The following is an 18,777-nucleotide window of genomic DNA, read 5'->3' on the forward strand; positions in this document are numbered from 1 at the left end:
ATTATTGTTTCACTGCCAAGTGGAAACAAAATTAATAGTTTCTGTAAATAATAGTCTTTTACACAATGCCTTGTCTACAAAACCATATGTTCCTGTCATTAATATACAATTGTGAAGCATCCCTCCCCCCAAAAAAGGTTATAAAAATAGGACTATATATATATATATATATATATAATAGCTTTGGAATTGTAACGCTAACCTCTGAGTATTTTTTTAAACTAAGTAAAAAATACTAAAATACTAAAGTATGCAACAAAATCTTAGTGTCTCATACTTAGGATTAGACTGTATGGTTATTGACAGTATGTGTTGACCCTTAACAGAAGCATTCATAATCATTATCTTGAGCTAGCCAGACACAAAAACAATGCCCAGTATTTATGTAGGTCATCTAAATTACATGACCAATAGCAGGAATTACCACTGTAGTCAAGCCCTGAGGATGCACTGACTCTCCAAATGTCTTTTAAAGTTGCAGGCAACACTTAAAATACTGGACCTAACATGACAACTGTCAGCTTCCTAAAACAAATTTTACTTACACTAAAATATAATGTGACAGCACTAGCAAATGAGAAGAACTCTGGTGTTGGCAGAGAACTTGTTTCTGTTTGTCAGCACATTCTGTAATACATTTTGATTTAAAACAAAAATCCTATTCAGATGGAGTTTATATTGCCAATTTTAACTCGTTTTCACTGTGTTTTAAATACATTTACAGTATCTACATGTTTACAAACGTAAGAACACAAACAGGAACAATGCAAGACCACAATCCGTGAGTACTTCAAAAAATAATAGGAAATTTTGTGGATTGGATATGTATCAATTGAAAAATATATATTACACAAATAATTTACAGGACATGCATTTTTGTGTATGTTTGTGCAACTGGAGTAATACAATAAAATAAAAATAAAAATAAGAACATACATCAGGCAGAAGTATAACATTTTGCCCTTTGATAGACACAGTGATAGGGAGTAACCAACTATTCAAAAATGCAAAATAATTTAACCTGTTCTGTCCTCTACTTAACTATGCCTTTTAATTCAGATCAAACAACAAATAAATAATAATAAAGAAAGTGATTGTGGAAATCATGCACTTCATTTAGGTGTTCTAGAAAACATGCCATCAGGGTTGTGCATAGCAGCAAAAGAAAGCTATATCAGTTGCTTACTACAATATTTATATATTGAATCTTCTAACAGAGGGGATCTTGCATCATGGGCAGTGGCAGGTGCTAACAATAATTCTACGTGATGGTGGTTTAGTATCAGCATTATCTTTCCAACATTAACTAGCACAAAGCAGTGCTGGATAAAACAGGAGGCCATGCTACTAAATAAAGAATGGCATGACATATAAAAAGCTTCAAAGAAGTGACAGATGAACTTGTGAATGACACCCAGTGGCACAAAATGAAAGATGTCTTGCCTTGGAGAAGAAATAAGAAGGCATCTGAAGAAAAAAAATGAAACATAACAAAAACAAAAGGACAAAAATGATGTAAGAAGTTGAAAAAATGTTAAAGCAGAAAGTTGGATTAAAGAAGCATGATTTCCTTTTATTGTTTAAGTAAAACTGACATAATACAAGCATTTTGATACCCAAGTATATATTCTTTATACCCAGAACATACATTATGTAATAGATTACCTGTCCAAATAATAATTATTTTCTCAATAAATCCTAATAGTTTTAGTGAGTCCTAAAAATACCACTCATAGGGTAATGAGCAATACAATTAGTTAAATTTATAATATTTATAACATTCAGGAACTTCCTGATTTCCAAAAGCTTTTACAGATGTAAAAGTGGAAAATTATAACATATCGTATTCGAGAACAGGACATTATTTGAAAAATCTTCACATCAAACAGACTTACAGTTTAAAAAAAGCTGTAACACCAAAGACTGAATGTGATCAAGAAACGTATGAATTAAAGACAATGCAAGGGATTCATCAGGCTATGAGTGGCCCTGAGAATGTCAAAGCTATCATCACCATTACTGCCTGGTGCTTCAGTTAATTTTTTTCCTTAAATCGCCTGTCCACAGCTGAGCAGGAAATATAATGAGACTGGTATTTTTACAGGTAGAGGTCCCTATTGGGTTTGTACCTGCACAGATCCCAGACAATTATGCATATCAGTACACATACAGTTAGGTCCATAAATATTTGGACAGTGACACAACTGCCATCATTTTGGCTATGTACGCCATCACAATAGATTTGAAAGGAAACTACCCTCAAATTAAAGATGAAAGTCTACACTTAAAGCACATCTTGATTGTTTCCCTTCAAATCCATTGTGGTGGCATACAGAGCCACAGTGATGACAATTGTGTCACTGTACAAATATTTATGGATCTAAACTGTATATATATATATATATATATAAGGAAACACTATTTATTTTGAATTATCCAGATTTTTTATTTAGATATGCAGATTTTTTATAGCTCTCACAAGCTAGATTGTTTTGTTTATTATGTACTGCTCTTCACTGTTAAACTCTGTTTGACATTTCTAATGCATAGTTTTTAAGCACTTTTTACTCCCTAGGCGTAATCTGACTTTAAAGAAGTGTTAGTGTCTTATTGGATGGGCGGCCATGGGTGGTAAATGAATCAAGATGCCAAATAGTATATTCACAAGAAAGAACTTCTGTCTGAAATACGGCATCCCAAAAGCTGATAGTCAATAGACTCATTAATTCCCTCTTAATCTGTCCCTTTGCTTTTAAAGATAACATGAATTCCATATAAAGTAAGAAATGATTATGTGCCTACCCTTGATCTTTCCTCCAGCTTAGTCATCATGACAATATTTGCACTGCGTTGTTCCCATATCATCCTCCAAAAGTCACCAAAGGTCTCTGGGAGGGAACCTTGGGTGGCAATATAAGCGTTCTGTTTCCTGTAGCCATCAATGTAGTTGGAATTGATATAATCACTTCCGGGGATACCTGAGGAAAATAAGAGCACGAATCAGAAATTTGCTTTCATATGTAATGTCTGCAGCTTAGGGGACTGGCTGATTATAAAAACCAACCAACCAAACAAACAAACATTTAACAGAAAAACACGAACGCTTTTACAGTCATATGTTCTGTGTTCAGATTTACCTAAGACAAACTCTGCCGCTGTTCAGAGATTTCATTTATAGTTTCCCATAACCTCGGTCTCTATAAAGTGACAAAAAAATTACTCCAGGGTGACATTTGTTCTAAGACAGCAAAGGCTACAGAGAAGTACTTCAATCATAGAAGTCTCCCTGTTTGGAAGCACCAGGGCACAATATGAAGGTCCAATTATTATTTTCTGCAGTTTTCTTTAATTTGTTACCCACAAAGATATAATTGACAGAGGTAGGTGTTTCTCTCTCTCTCTCCCTCCCCATCAAAATCCATCAACCCATGCAAGTGTATTTATTGTTATTTCTAAAAATACCATTAAATCAGCAATTACCCTTATTCCTTAAATCATGCATGGTTGGCAATGAGTTAACACCACCCATCAAGAATGTCCATCTTGCACAGAATTAGGATATTCCTCCCCACTTGAGAAATAGCAAATTGGGTACATTACAATCAATTGTGCGTGACCTGCTTATTGAAAATAATTAGTGAGTCAAGAGTGTAGCCCAGAAAAAAAGAAGGGGATTAGCAGATACATCCCAGGATAGAGTTTTGAACAGTATAAGTTTACCAGTTAATCCTTCAATTTGAAAACTGCATGGCAAGTGATAGCCAGTGCTGTGCCCATTTGAAGATGGGTATTTTCTGCACAGCATCCACATAAGAAACCTTCACTCACTGCCAAAATGCATTCTGCTCACTTACAATGGGATAAAGGCCATGACCACTGGACAGCATAGCAGTGAAGGTCTGAGATTGTCTCTGATGAGTCTAAATGTAACTTGCATAGTTCTGATGGTCTCCAGTATGTTTGAAGGAGGTAAATGTCTCCCTGGTGGCTGCTAGTTAGATGGTCTCCAAAGTTAGTAATCTTCACTTGGTCAATGGAGCAGTGAACCCTCATGAGTATATCAATATCTTAGAAAGAAAACTGTGGCCAACAACAGGAGATCAGTTTGGAGACACTGATAGCTGCACCTTTCAAGATAATTCTGCACTGTGTCACTGAGTGAAAGTACTGAAACAGTAGCTGTAAAACAAGTCCATCAACTGTCTCTCAGATTTAAATCCCATCAAGAACTGTTGGCAGATGATTAGTGCTATATTTTTCAAGAAGAAGCCTGATGAAACTGAGAATCTATCAGCCACATTTGCTTGCGTGAACTGACAGTTAATCACATCTAACAACTCATTTAATCAATGCCAGATCGCTGCAGTGCTGTAATTAATGCCACTGATGAGTCAACAAAAAGTAGTTACCATTGAAATGCGATCAATGAGTTTAGCAAGTTAAAATAAGCACTTAATGTCCTCAATATTTTTTGTTTGTTTGTGTTGAATATCTTGTTATAAATCTGAAACTATTTTCATCACATTAAACTAATTTAATACATAGAAATTGAAGATTTCAAGGCCAATACAAATTTCAAACACTACTAGTATATATAGTTGTATAATTAATATATAATATATAATTAATAATAAAAATATATAATGATCTTAAATCAATACTTTGACCCACCCGCTAATAGAAAACTACAAAACTGTACTCAGTTGTGGCTTCATTTTTAGTAAGATGCCACTTTCTTCTAATCATAAATGTAACCGCTACTATGTACAGATTTGTAGTTTTCTGTTAGCGGGTGGGTCAATGTTTTGATTTAATTCGGCCCCTTGTCTGAAATACTTTGAGAATTTACCAATAAAAAATAAATACAGGAAATTACTGCAAAAGCATTAATTCAAAATATGTTCTGATCATTTGTTAACTTCATAGGTCTGCAACTTAAATTCAAAAATCACCTTGTACTAACTCATGTCATGGGGATGCTTCTCCTCAGCAAGGACTGGAAAGCTTGTTAGGATTTCATGAAAAATGTATTGAGCAAAGTATAGGCAAATACTAGAGGACAATCCATTTCAGTCTGCTAAAGACTTAAAACTGGGGTGAAAATTCACCTTTCAGCAGGACAATGATTTTAAGCACAAGACCAAAGCTACAATGGAGTGGTTAAAGAATAAAAAGTGAATGTCCTTGAGTGGGTGATTTGAATCCTATTGAAAATCTGTGGAAAGACTTGAAAATTGCTGTCTATAAACGATCTCCAAGCAACCTGAAAGGGGCGTGAGCAAATCTGCCAAGAAGAATGGGCATAAATTGCATCAAGCTGGTAGAGATTTACCCTGTAATTGCTGCCAAAGGTACTTCCACCAAATATTGAGTAGAAGGGTCTGAATACTTATGCAATCAAGATATTTCTGTTTAGATTTGGTTGACTTTTACTGTAACTTATCTTACCCTTAAAAGACTTCAGTTTTGATTAAAATATTAAGTTAACATTTTATAACAACACAAAATGGGACACTGTAGGAAGGGTCTGAATACTTTTGCAAGGCACTGTATATAAAACTGTCAAGTATAAAAGGGGCTGTGGCATGCTGTGACTTGCAGAGGGGTTAAAAATCCCTTCAGTATATGACTTTACACTTTAAAATCAACCTTCCATTCAGCTGCCGACTGCTTCTGCATTCCTTCATTTTGGAAAACATACAATGCAAAAAGCTGTGGGTTATTTATTTATTTCCCTTACTCCTTTTAAATACAAGCTGTGGGTCTTTTTCAATCCTGGGAGAAGTCAGGCTGACAGCTAGTCAATGCTGCAGGACTGGCAGCTGTGAGCAGCACTCACACATGTTCTGTGAAGATAAGTCTCATCTGCATGGGATTCACGTCCAAAACACAGCCTAAATTTTAACTTTGCCTTTTTACAGGTAAATTATTCCGTTAAAAAGACCAAAATGTGAGTTTTAAAAAAAATGTTTTTTGCTGCAAATGATGCTTGGCCACATGCCAGTTTTATTTGTATGATGGGAAAGGATAAAAACTTAATACTAACTATGGGAAAATGTAGCATTGCTATTTTAAGATAACCAAGGGTGTTTGCTACAATTTCCTGCACATTGTGTATAATGTTAAGAACGTATTTTTTGGGGTACTACTGTCCCTCCCTTCCTCTATCATTAAACAATACCATTATACAGTAATTTCTGTTCAAATGTGAATCTCTATCTATACATGCATCTCTAGATATTTAACATTTAACATGTGGGGTATTCAAGTATTTTAATTGTATATCAGAGTCTGAGACCTTTTACTATTTTATTTAAAAAATAAATAGAAAACATTTTCAAATGAGCTTGTAAAAACTTAAACAGTAATAATACAAATTATGTTCTAAAAGCAGTAGCTTGAGTATATAGAGTCTGAGGAAGACAGAAAGTTACAAGGAGGTGGGTGTTGATTAACCAAGGCTACAGGTACTAACATTTTCCAGTAAGCTTTTACAGTTTGGATACCTTGGGAAGTCAAATTCCAGGCTGTGAAAATTACTTTTCAACTCAAAAACATTGGCAGAAAAATAATGGACATGTTCCCTTGTAATACAGTTTGAACAGAAAGCTTAATCGTTAACCTAAACCTCAAATACAGAACAATATTCGCAGCCTCCTTTTCCTGTAATTCTGGCTCTAGTCCGATTGAATCTATCACTACTCAATCACTCAGGTACTAATCAATAAGTAATCAGATGTAGTCCATCAAATAGATAAGTGCAGAATACATTAACATATTAGTGCTCTTCTAAGCATGAACTGTAAGACATTTGTCAGGTTCCTATAAAACATGCATTTTCCAGGGTGAAAAAAGACCATGACAAAGGTATATTTGCATCAAAAACACTTGTAAGACCTTTTTATTACCAGTATTAAAACAATAATAAATACGTTTCAGACTTATAGAATTCCACAGAATATATGAATGTCCCCATTGGATGATTAAACAATGCATAAATGGTTAAACTATTAAAAGTATAGATGTAAAAATAATTGCAGAAAGGATTGGCTAATTCTACCTAGAATGGCTACAGCTGTCGAAATATCAATTCCTAACACACACAGGTCCTGGTAGACTGCAAGCTCGGACTTAGCGGAAAACTGTCTTTATTGGTTGAGGATTTAACACACTGAGCTAGAGTAACCCCTTGCAAAGCAGCTGCCCTGTGACACAAGGCAGCTCAGTTTAAGCTGTATTTGGTCTAAATAGCCCTGAAATAACCTTTGCTGTGGTCCATGAACTGAGCACTAGATGTATTTTGAGGGGTACATGGGAACATACTTATCCAGCTCTATTCACACGTGGGTTTCTTGAGAGTAAAAACTAAATATTATACAGTGAGGGAAAAAAGTATTTGATCCCCTTCTGATTTTGTACGTTTGCCCACTGACAAAGAAATGATCAGTCTATAATTTTAATGGTAGGTGTATTTTAACAGTGAGAGACAGAATAACAACAAAAAAATCCAGAAAAACGCATTTCAAAAAAGTTATAAATTGATTTGCATGTTAATGAGGGAAATAAGTATATGATCCCCTATCAATCAGCAAGATTTCTGGCTCCCAGGTGTCTTTTATACAGGTAACGAGCTGACATCCTAATCTCAGCTCGTTACCTGTATAAAAGACACCTGTCCACAGAAGCAATCAATCAATCAGATTCCAAACTCTCCACCATGGCCAAGACCAAAGAACTGTCCAAGGATGTCAGGGACAAGATTGTAGACCTACACAAGGCTGGAATGGGCTACAAGACCATCGCCAAGCAGCTTGGTGAGAAGGTGACAACAGCTGGTGCGATTATTCGCAAATGGAAGAAACACAAAATAACTGTCAGTCTCCCTCGGTCTGGGGCTCCATGCAAGATCTCACCTCGTGGAGTTTCAATGATCATGAGAACGGTGAGGAATCAGCCCAGAACTACACGGGAGGATCTTGTTAATGATCTCAAGGCAGCTGGGACCACAGTCACCAAGAAAACAATTGGTAACACACTACGCCGTGAAGGACTGAAATCCTGCAGCGCCCGCAAGGTCCCCCTGCTCAAGAAAGCACATGTACAGGCCCGTCTGAAGTTTGCCAATGAACATCTGAATGATTCAGAGGAGAACTGGGTGAAAGTGTTGTGGTCAGATGAGACCAAAATCTAGCTCTTTGGCATCAACTCAACTTGCCGTGTTTGGAGGAGGAGGAATGACCCCAAGAACACCATCCCCACCGTCAAACATGGAGGTGGAAACATTGTGCTTTGGGGGTGTTTTTCTGTTAAGGGGACAGGACAACTGCACTGCATCAAAGGGACGATGGACGGGGCCATGTACCGTCAAATATTGGGTGAGAACCTCCTTCCCTCAGCCAGGGCATTGAAAATGGGTCGTGGATGGGTAGTCCAGCATGACAATGACCCAAAACACACAGCCATGGCAACAAAGGAGTGGCTCAAGAAGAAGCACATTAAGGTCCTGGAGTGGCCTAGCCAGTCTCCAGACCTTAATCCCATAGAAAATCTGTGGAGGGAACTGAAGGTTCGAGTTGCCAAATGTCAGCCTCGAAACCTTAATGACTTGGAGAGGATCTGCAAAGAGGAGTGGGACAAAATCCCTCCTGAGATGTGTGCAAACCTGGTGGCCAACTACAAGAAACATCTGACCTCTGTGATTGCCAACAAGGATTTTGCCACCAAGTACTAAGTCGAAAGGGTCAAATACTTATTTCACTCATAAACATGCAAATCAATGTATAACTTTTTTGAAATGCGTTTTTCTGGATTTTGTTGTTGTTATTCTGTCTCTCACTGTTAAAATACACCTACCATTAAAATTATAGACTGATCATTTCTTTGTCAGTGGGCAAACGTACAAAATCAGCAGAGGATCAAATACTTTTTTCCCCCACTGTGTATATATATATATATATACACTCACCTAAAGGATTATTAGGAACACCTGTTCAATTTCTCATTAATGCAATTATCTAACCAACCAATCACATGGCAGTTGCTTCAATGCATTTAGGGGTGTGGTCCTGGTCAAGACAATCTTCTGAATTCCAAACTGAATGTTGAATGGGAAAGAAAGGTGATTTAAGCAATTTTGAGCGTGGCATGGTTGTTGGTGCCAGACGGGCCGGTCTGAGTATTTCACAATCTGCTCAGTTACTGGGATTTTCACGCACAACCATTTCTAGGGTTTACAAAGAATGGTGTGAAAAGGGAAAAACATCCAGTATGCGGCAGTCCTGTGGGCGAAAATGCCTTGTTGATGCCAGATGTCAGAGGAGAATGGGCCGACTGATTCAAGCTGATAGAAGAGCAACTTTGACTGAAATAACCTCTCGTTACAACCGAGGTATGCAGCAAAGCAATTGTGAAGCCACAACACGTACAACCTTGAGGTGGATGGGCTACAACAGCAGAAGACCCCACCGGGTACCACTCATCTCCACTACAAATAGGAAAAAGAGGCTACAATTTGCACAAGCTCACCAAAATTGGACAGTTGAAGACTGGAAAAATGTTGCCTGGTCTGATGAGTCTCGATTTCTGTTGAGACATTCAGATGGTAGAGTCAGAATTTGGCGTAAACAGAATGAGAACATGGATCCATCATGCCTTGTTACCACTGTGCAGGCTGGTGGTGGTGGTGTAATGGTGTGGGGGATGTTTTCTTGGCACACTTTAGGCCCCTTAGTGCCAATTGGGCATCGTTTAAATGCCACGGCCTACCTGAGCATTGTTTCTGACCATGTCCATCCCTTTATGACCACCATGTACCCATCCTCTGACGGCTACTTCCAGCAGGATAATGCACCATGTCACAAAGGTCGAATCATTTCAAATTGGTTTCTTGAACATGACAATGAGTTCACTGTACTAAACTGGCCCCCACAGTCACCAGATCTCAACCCAATAGAGCATCTTTGGGATGTGGTGGAACGGGAGCTTCGTGCCCTGGATGTGCATCCCACACATCTCCATCAACTGCAAGATGCTATCCTATCAATATGGGCCAACATTTCTAAAGAATGCTTTCAGCACCTTGTTGAATCAATGCCACGTAGAATTAAGGCAGTTCTGAAGGCGAAAGGGGGTCAAACACAGTATTAGTATGGTGTTCCTAATAATCCTTTAGGTGAGTGTATATATATATATATATATATATATATATATATATATATATATATATATATATATATTAATATATATTAGATAATTTCGCACAAGAGGAATGTACAATTTGGAGTCAAGGACTTCATTATTTTGTCAGTTGATCTAGGTAGGGTGGGATGCATACAAATGGAAGTAAAGATATTTGCTAAACTGAGACTTTATACATTCCGTTAAAAATATAATCCATTCTATATTCCAATGTCTATACAATTGCTCTCAAGTGGTCATTTGATCTAAAGATAGATTTCTTTCAAAAAATGTAAAAAAATTATTTTTGCATTTTGAGAACCAGCATTAATTTTCAAAGGTATGGGAAACTGCCCTTGAACAAACATTAATCAAAATTAATATGTGATGTTTGCACAATTTCAAGTAAAAAATCAGCCAGAACTGATTTAAATGGCAGTGCATGTTCTGAGGGGGGTGCAAGTTTAGTGTATGCTAAAAAATGTAAGTAGACTAATTTTATCTAATAAATCTGTCAGAAACACCAAAAACGTAAGTAAGTACTACAAATAAATACACAAGTTCAGATCTGTTAATGGCCATGCTATATAAATGCAAATGGACATGTTACAAATAGCTTCTATGTAATGCCCATGAGCTGTTCCCTCAGAGATGGAAATGGGTTGGCAGAAGAACTTGCACTCTATAAAGCCCAGGGAACAGGCGCACACTTTTCAGTGCAGCAGAGGAATAAAGTATTTGAATTAGAAAGCAGTAAACACAACCTATTCCCAATGACTGCTTTATAAACTAGTTATACAGAGAAGCCCTTTGGCAACAACTTCTATCGAACAGTTTCAATGTAAACAAAAAGTCCCAGTTGCCAACTGCTTTGTTACATCAAAATGAAAAGTCCCCAAACCCTGGCAAAGCCTTCCCTTCTTCAGAAAACAGGAACTTTGCTGTTCTGTTGTGTTTACGTTGAATTAATGGAATCCATCAATGTTCAGCTGTCTTTTCTTTTTGAGAGGAGTGTGTGCATGAGGATTCAACAACATCTTTATTTAGCTGCTATTGTTACTTGCCATTTACATTTATTTTACAGTTTTTACCAGCACTGTGCCAGACATCCATTTTAGTACGTGCTTGCTTCCTTTTATTTCAGTTATCTGGCTAGAACAGATTTTCTTTTTGGGTAACATTCCATTGAAAAGCAAAATTGTTCATTACAAGACTAATACCAGACAACTAAAGAACCATTTAATTCAGGGATTCTAAAGGATGAAAAAAACAGTTCACTTTCTACATTTTATATTAAAAGGACCAGATTTATTTTTCTATCAACATGGGTGAAAAAAATAAATATATAAAAACATAGCACACATATTTGATTGTATATGAGATGTAACAATGCCTTCAACAGAATTTAAAATATGTTATTTATATAGGTTCAAAATATTTTGCCATTACATTGTATTAAAATAGATCCACAATTTTTTCCTTATTTTTAAAATAAAATGTATAGTATCAGATTAAAAAAAAAAAAAACCTAGAGAAGTCTTTGATTTCAGACTGAAAAGCAGTTCTGACAAACCATTACTATGGAAACTACGAAACAAACACAGCTGTTACATAGTTGAATTACCAGACTAAAACTTTTAATTCTATAAATACATTTCTTAATACATATATTTGCAAATGGGTGTATATATTAATTTCCCTTTTATTTATAAGTAATTTGTAACATTCGAAGATACTACAAAAACACTGCCATTTTGCCAGCTGGTTTAAATATAAAGGGATAATACTACTTATATATATTAATACTTTGCAGACTAATTTAATTAAGTAAGACACTATTTGAAGTTCACTATTTTAAAGTTAAAACTGAAACTTTAAGTAGACAAAGCTAAAGGAAGCATGAAAATGTAGGTATATTACAGGAATCATAATATTTCAAACTTTTGCATCCTTTAATTTTGGTCTGACAAACATTTCTAGTCTAAGTAATTTAATGAAATACTAATACTATGTTAAAATAGCTACTTAAGTTAGATTAAACTGACCATTTAATACTACATTTGTCAATAATGAGTTATATATTAACCTACTGCATCATAAAAATGTATTTTTTGGTTTGTCTTTCAGTAGTCCAATCTTAACGCCTGTAGAAAATATCTTCTCAAATGAGTTTCACAATGGATAGGTTTCTGTCTGGAAGAATAGAATTTCCTTCACCTTTTGAGGTCTGTAATAACTGCTGAGAGATGACATGCTTTATCAAAAAGCAATAGTGGTTTGGCAAGTCATCCAGAAACACAGTCCCATACTCATTTCTCAGTTTTAATTATTGACTGATATTTGTCACTGCCTGATGCCGTGAACATCATTTCGCAGCATTTGGGAATCAAAGGCGTCAAGCTCAGTGCAGCATTTTTGATAGGAAACAGTCATCCTTGCCACATCTTGTGATAAATCTATTTTAACATCTGTAAATACAAAGGTGGCTTAATGGAAAAAATAAACAAAGGGAGTTGTAATTAGAAAATGTGTGTCACAGAACCAACAAATATCAGTGAAGGAAATATGGAGGATTGTTTTATGGATTTGGCCAGCATGGATGACAAACCATGCCAGTGTAGAGCAAAGAATACAAGTCCGGGGATGTTATGATGCAGTTGTACAATGCCATACACAGAAAAATCAACTTCAGCCACCATGTTATCATAAATACACTGATTCCTCAGACAAGGTTCAGAGAAGGGCACCTAGACCTGTTCCTGGGCTGAAGAGCAGGAGCTATGATGACAGATTGAAAGAACCAATTCTATTTAGCCTTTGGATATGACAGCTGAGGGCAGACTTGACTGAAACTATTGAGAAGAATAAATAAATTGAACCCAGTCGGTTTATCAAGCATACCCCATCCAGCTACACACACGGATGAGATTGAATTCCATACATGTAGATTTAGGGAAACACTTTTGAACACAGGGATGACTGAAAGGGGGAGTTGGGGGGGACTCCATTAAATTGGAAACTATCTGAATGAAAAAGTAGTGTAAGAAACTCACCCTCTATGGCAGAAAGGAGGACACGCGAATGATCGTACGCAATCACGTTTGCGTATCTGTTCTTTGGTTTGTTCACTTCCAAGTTGGAGTGCTCCCATGTGAACTGCTGCCCGGGATCAATGGACTGCAAAAAAAGATGGCACACATTTCAAAGCTAAATCATCCCGGTCACATCTAGTTATTAGACTGCAAACTGACATTTTTACTCATAGCTGACCACATTCAATATTAACGTAATCACAAATCGTAATTTAATCAATAGAGGAAGAATATGCTGCAGCTTCACAACAGAAGTGTGAAGTACTGACCCTTTATTTTCAAGTTCATTCTTAAGAAATCAGTAAAAACTAAATACATAAATAGGTTTTAGTGTTATGTGTGAAAATTAATCTAAAAAAAAAAAAACTCTAGTCATCGCACTTCATAGCAATTAAAGACTAGAAAATAGCATATTAGGTTTCCCAATGTCCATAAAACTCGAGTGGTCTAGCACTTAAAAGCAGTCATGTGTGGACCCCGATAGAGATGGAATGCAATTCTGAATACGTTACAATACAGAATTGTTGGTTTGGAATTGGTTTCAATGTGCCTTACTTTTGGAAACACACTACCATGTGTGTCTAATTATCTTACCACAATTACTTACAAGTTCCCTTATGATGATTTATTAAATATATTTCAGTTCAAAACACATATTACGCCCGAGAAAAGTGCTGCTTATTGACCTAGGTCTTTACTGAACCACATTAAAAAAAAATGCTGTCTACTCATTAATTGCTTCAGACTGAAATTAGCAGTAATTATGAATCCTCGTTGAAATTTCTGAACTATGTCATACTGAATGAAACATTTGTAGGGCAGGAATTAAATGTGGCTTGATCAAATCACAACACTGGATTCTTCACTTGTTCCATGGATATTATTCAAGTTGCTGGGCAGCACCAATACACATATATCATTGCCTGTAAATATGGTGCCTGCCTAATGGAGTTTCCTGCCTAATTAAATATTACAAGTTTTGGCCTAAATGTATTAGCTATACATTTTATTTTCACATTCTTTTAAAGACATCGTAAAACATAGTTTAAGTAATTAGTATCCCCATAAACAAATAATCATATTGCATCATGTTTCAGTATTACAATGCTATTAGACACACCATTTTAATACATTGTGCAATAAATATACAATTTGTTCAGATGGGGATGTGAATACACTGATGCATTGTTTTACTACTTTTCAATCTATGGGTATATGTAGAACCTTTTTTGTTGTTGAGATTTCATACAATACTGAACATTTCCGAGAGATTACTGATATTTAAATTATATGTAATTAAAAATCACATTAAATGAATTATAGAATCATTTTACATTCCCTCTGTGTTGAAACTGCATACTCCAATTCAAATTTCAGACTTAACATTGTCAAATAAAAAAATAATAATTTTGAAACATATTTCTCAAAGGCATGTTATTTTGAATCATTATCCTATCGTATTCAAAATATGATTATGTATAATTTCAACCAAAGACGTTTTAATGCATTTTGCTAAATGATCTGACATTTCAATTTAATAGCTTTGCAATGGAAAGAAAATAAACTAAAGGAAACTCTTTCCGAAAAAAACCCTCTACCTTATGTCCTCTTTCTATGTAATTTACTTTAATAGCTATTAAGCTCATTTTTGGAAATGTAAATTCTTATAATAATCTGCCTGTAAGCAAACTCTTTGGTTAGAAAACTCAAATATAAATTTATACTGCACACTGTAAATCAGATTAAGTCAAATCATAAAAAAATATTCTAGAGATATGACTTCTTAAGCATTGTATACACAGTATATATTTTATTTTAAATTCCTCCCTTTGCTTCCCCATTACAATCCATTACAACAATATTTAGCTACAAAAACTTGTTTTTTGTATTGGCGTCTCTCATTTGCTTAGAAGGAGTTGTCCTGAAGAATGCCAATCAACATCCACGTTCGTCTAAAGCTAATACTAATGAGGTACATGTAAGAATTCAAAGAAAAGGCAATCGGGATGTACATTTTGAATTTCAGTATTTGTGTTTTGGTAAAACACAGCACATACATGATACCCACTATCTGGATACGATTTCTGGATTATTTATTTATTTATTAAACATGTTTCATTAGATTAATTTAAAAAAGCTCATTAATTACAAAATGGTTTTGCGATACAAACATATTTTAAAGAGCAAGTTCAGATGCAAGTCTTATTCATTTAGTCCTATACTTCATGTGAATCTTTTAAGTGCTAGGAAGGATCTGTTTTGTTTTCTTCAGCTGCAACCAGCATAAACCTCAGTCTAGTTTAAAGACTGATCTGAATGACATGACTTTTACTAACACTAGGTCAATGACATGGCTTAAATGGATATAATCCGCCAGTTAGACACACCAAGTGAAGTACAGTTGGTGTTTTGCAGTTGAGTGATGGAGTTCTGTGGTCTATTCTTTGAGAAACTGCATCGTCTCACTGACAGGAAGTGTAGAAGGTAAGACATCACACTGGTGATGGATGCTGCTCTCAATAGACACTTTGATCTTTTTCTAATTCATTTAATTGTGAAGCTGTCACCCATGTTATCCTTCTGGAAAACAAAGGGGAATGCAGCCTCCTAACCTCCTGATGTTGGTCTTTTTTGTGAAATATCCTACATTGTGTTTCCTTTCTGCAATAAAAACACTACACTACCAAGTGGAATCGATGACATTTGCAAAAGCAAAATACTAAATGATAAACAACTGCTATTCTGAGGTAGTGCATTTTGCAGTAAGATCAGATCGTAACTAGATGAACATTTCAATTTATGTACTCAACCTTTTGATTTTACCAGTTGACCTGTTTTAATGGGTCGTTGGTTATACAAATGCTTCTTAGCAGGCTCGTTTATGTTTTGGGACCAAACAGAGACCATATTAGTTATAACAAGCATGAAGATAATTGGAAAAGATTATTACATGCTTTCGCCTACTTAGCTGACTTAGAACTTTGCACACTACAGGGAAAAGTCAAATGCAATGTGGAAACACCACTATAATAATGTACTTAATGTGTTCTTCAGTTGCCCACACACCTTTCCCATTTATATAATGCTAGGGGAACTGTGAATACCGCTACGGAGTGGCAAACACATCATCGTACAAGCAAATTAATCTCAGAAATGCTTTCTTAATAGCCTTATTATGAAAACCTTTTCATAATAAAAGTTGACAAACTATTACATTATTTTTTTAGAAAGAGATACAATTATAACATTGTGTAACGTTGTGTTTACAGATAATGGAGTATACTCAGAAAATTAAGTGTCATCACATAGTTACCTCATATTCTTGAGAAAACTTCAGGTTGTCATTAGCCTTCAGCCTTTCTAAGTGGTCAGCAAGCTCCATGATAGGGATAGGGGGATGACTGGCCATACCTACCAAATCAAAGAAGAAAGATATTTTGAATTAAATGTGTCACTTTAAATTGTGACATACAGAAGACATTGATTGGAAGCAGCATGTGTGTAGAGTAGTAATGGGAAGGTGAATCTTGTTAGGCAGATAGTTTGCTTACTCAAAGCAGGGCATGCTCACAGGATATGAATACTGAAGCCAATGAGAAGTCACCAAGCATACTTCCAAAGCTTACATTCCTAGTGTAAAGGAAAATGTTATTTGCACTATGCAGCATTAAGGTTAGCATGATAAAAAAAAGACATAAAAAGTTAGGCCCTATGTCGACGTCTGCTTTGAGTAATGACATGTTACACTGTGCCATTCCAAACTTCGCCTCCTTCCATGGATGGACGTGAATAGAGTATAGATTAGATGGTGTGAGATTAACTTAAGGAGCCTAAGGAGAAGAAGATAAAGTATACACCAAAAAAAAAGAGTGTGACATATGCATAAACAAGACCAACTAACTTGACGTATGGAGGTTACCAGGGTAACCGGAGACACCTGAACCTGAAAAGGAAATGGTGGTATAAATAAAAGGTTGTATACTTTGCGATAATGTGGTGGGTGACTTCAAAATAAAATTAAACAAGAGCAAACAACAATGAAAACATTAATATATATATGTATATATATATATGTATTCAGGGCGCATTTTTTCAGGGCTGCAGTTCTGAATGTTTACTTAGATGTTTATCAGCCACTTTATTGCAAGGATTAGTTAGTAATTAAGACACTTACATGCTGGAGGTCTCTTATACATCATACATTTCCATGCATTTGCACATACTGCTGCAAAACCGAAGACAGCTGCACAACTAGAATTTCCAAAAATGTTTTCACTAGTAGCAGATTGCAGTGCAAGAGGGTTTTTTAGGGCAAATCAAAAGCTCTAAAACTCAATTCTGAAATACGTATCGAAGCCAAGAAGGGTGTTAGCATTAAAGACATTTACTAGCCCATCGTCTGAACCCCAACCATAATTTCTACAATCTACTTCAGATGTAAACATCTTTGTCTGAGTGAATGCACAGGGATGGGGAGCCATAAGCTTTAGTCTACCAGCTGCTGAAAAAAATCTTCTTGTTGGGAGTCGGTAGAGTAATTTAACTACTTAGCATAAAAAGCCAATTGCCAGTTGTGGTATGTACTATATTGCGAATGTGTGAGGCTACTGTGGAAGTGGGGAGATGTAGGGAGCTAGGAGTTTCAGTTTGGCCTTCAAAGCAGCTGGCAAGACTTCTACCCAAGGCACCTCATGGCCACTTTGAGAGCACAATGGGGATATAAGGGTGCTCGAACTGGTAAAAGTATCAGCCTTTAAAAAATAGGATGGTGAGCATCTGCATTTCATTTGAATTTCGATTACTTTAATTTTCATTTCCTTGATCACCAATGTGCAAGGACATATTAGCCTTTGATTCAGCCGATTCTCACAGATTAAATGAGTAGCTATTACCTAATGGAAAATGGGAGCCCCTTCTGCTGAAGAGATATGAGTGTTTCTACAGTGCATAAGATCTATCTCCAACCGAGTAAAGTAGAAGAGCTATTTTGAAGCAGTCCAACCCAAACATCAAGCACCCTTAAGAGGAAAATGTGTGTGAAGAAACGCGACTGTAATTGTCAGCCGGGCCAACTTAGAAAATGGAGGTGGTCTAATGCAGCACCTATTTGGTGCTCGAGGAAAAAAAAATATATAAGAGAGACAAAGATGTTTAGACCTTTTCGTGCGAGTCGAGGGAGAGAGCTATTATCATAAAAGGACTGAGTGGTAGTTTGGCTAGAGAGGGAGGACACGGAACCAATCAGAGCGGCGTAGGGGACTGAGACACTGGTCAAGGCTGTAGGAAAGGAAAAGCCAGGTTGAAAGTTAAGTGGTCGTTAAAAGTCTCAAGAAAAAATCTCCTTATTGAACATGATTTCCTATTCATCTGGCAGAAACACATTCATTGTAAACCCTAAAGCGGCTTCAAAAATAAAATAAAAGACATCTTGAAAAAGACAGCTCACATCAAAATAATAGTTTAGTGACTGGTATTAAAATATCATATGATATTAATGTTATGTGACATA

The 18,777-nt window shown here is 36.0% G+C and overlaps 1 protein-coding gene across 9 annotated transcripts in view; it reads right to left on the reverse strand.

The window, feature by feature from the left end:
- The window catches only part of LOC136766680 (receptor-type tyrosine-protein phosphatase delta), a 634,939-nt gene that overhangs the window by 26,497 nt on the left and 589,665 nt on the right, over positions 1 to 18,777 (reverse strand). For 6 of the 9 annotated variants that reach the window (XM_066720365.1, XM_066720369.1, XM_066720368.1 and 3 more), the window contains 4 exons: positions 17,170 to 17,211; positions 16,582 to 16,679; positions 13,230 to 13,353; positions 2,803 to 2,978 (listed from right to left, as the gene is read on the reverse strand). In XM_066720365.1, coding sequence (XP_066576462.1) covers positions 2,803 to 2,978; positions 13,230 to 13,353; positions 16,582 to 16,679; positions 17,170 to 17,211 — 440 coding nt within the window. The remainder of the gene's footprint in view (positions 1 to 2,802; positions 2,979 to 13,229; positions 13,354 to 16,581; positions 16,680 to 17,169; positions 17,212 to 18,777) is intronic. The other 3 variants (XM_066720373.1, XM_066720372.1, XM_066720374.1) reach the window with 1 other exon arrangement.

Source organism: Amia ocellicauda, chromosome 13 (genome assembly GCF_036373705.1).
Source record: "Amia ocellicauda isolate fAmiCal2 chromosome 13, fAmiCal2.hap1, whole genome shotgun sequence".
NCBI lineage: Eukaryota > Metazoa > Chordata > Actinopteri > Amiiformes > Amiidae > Amia > Amia ocellicauda.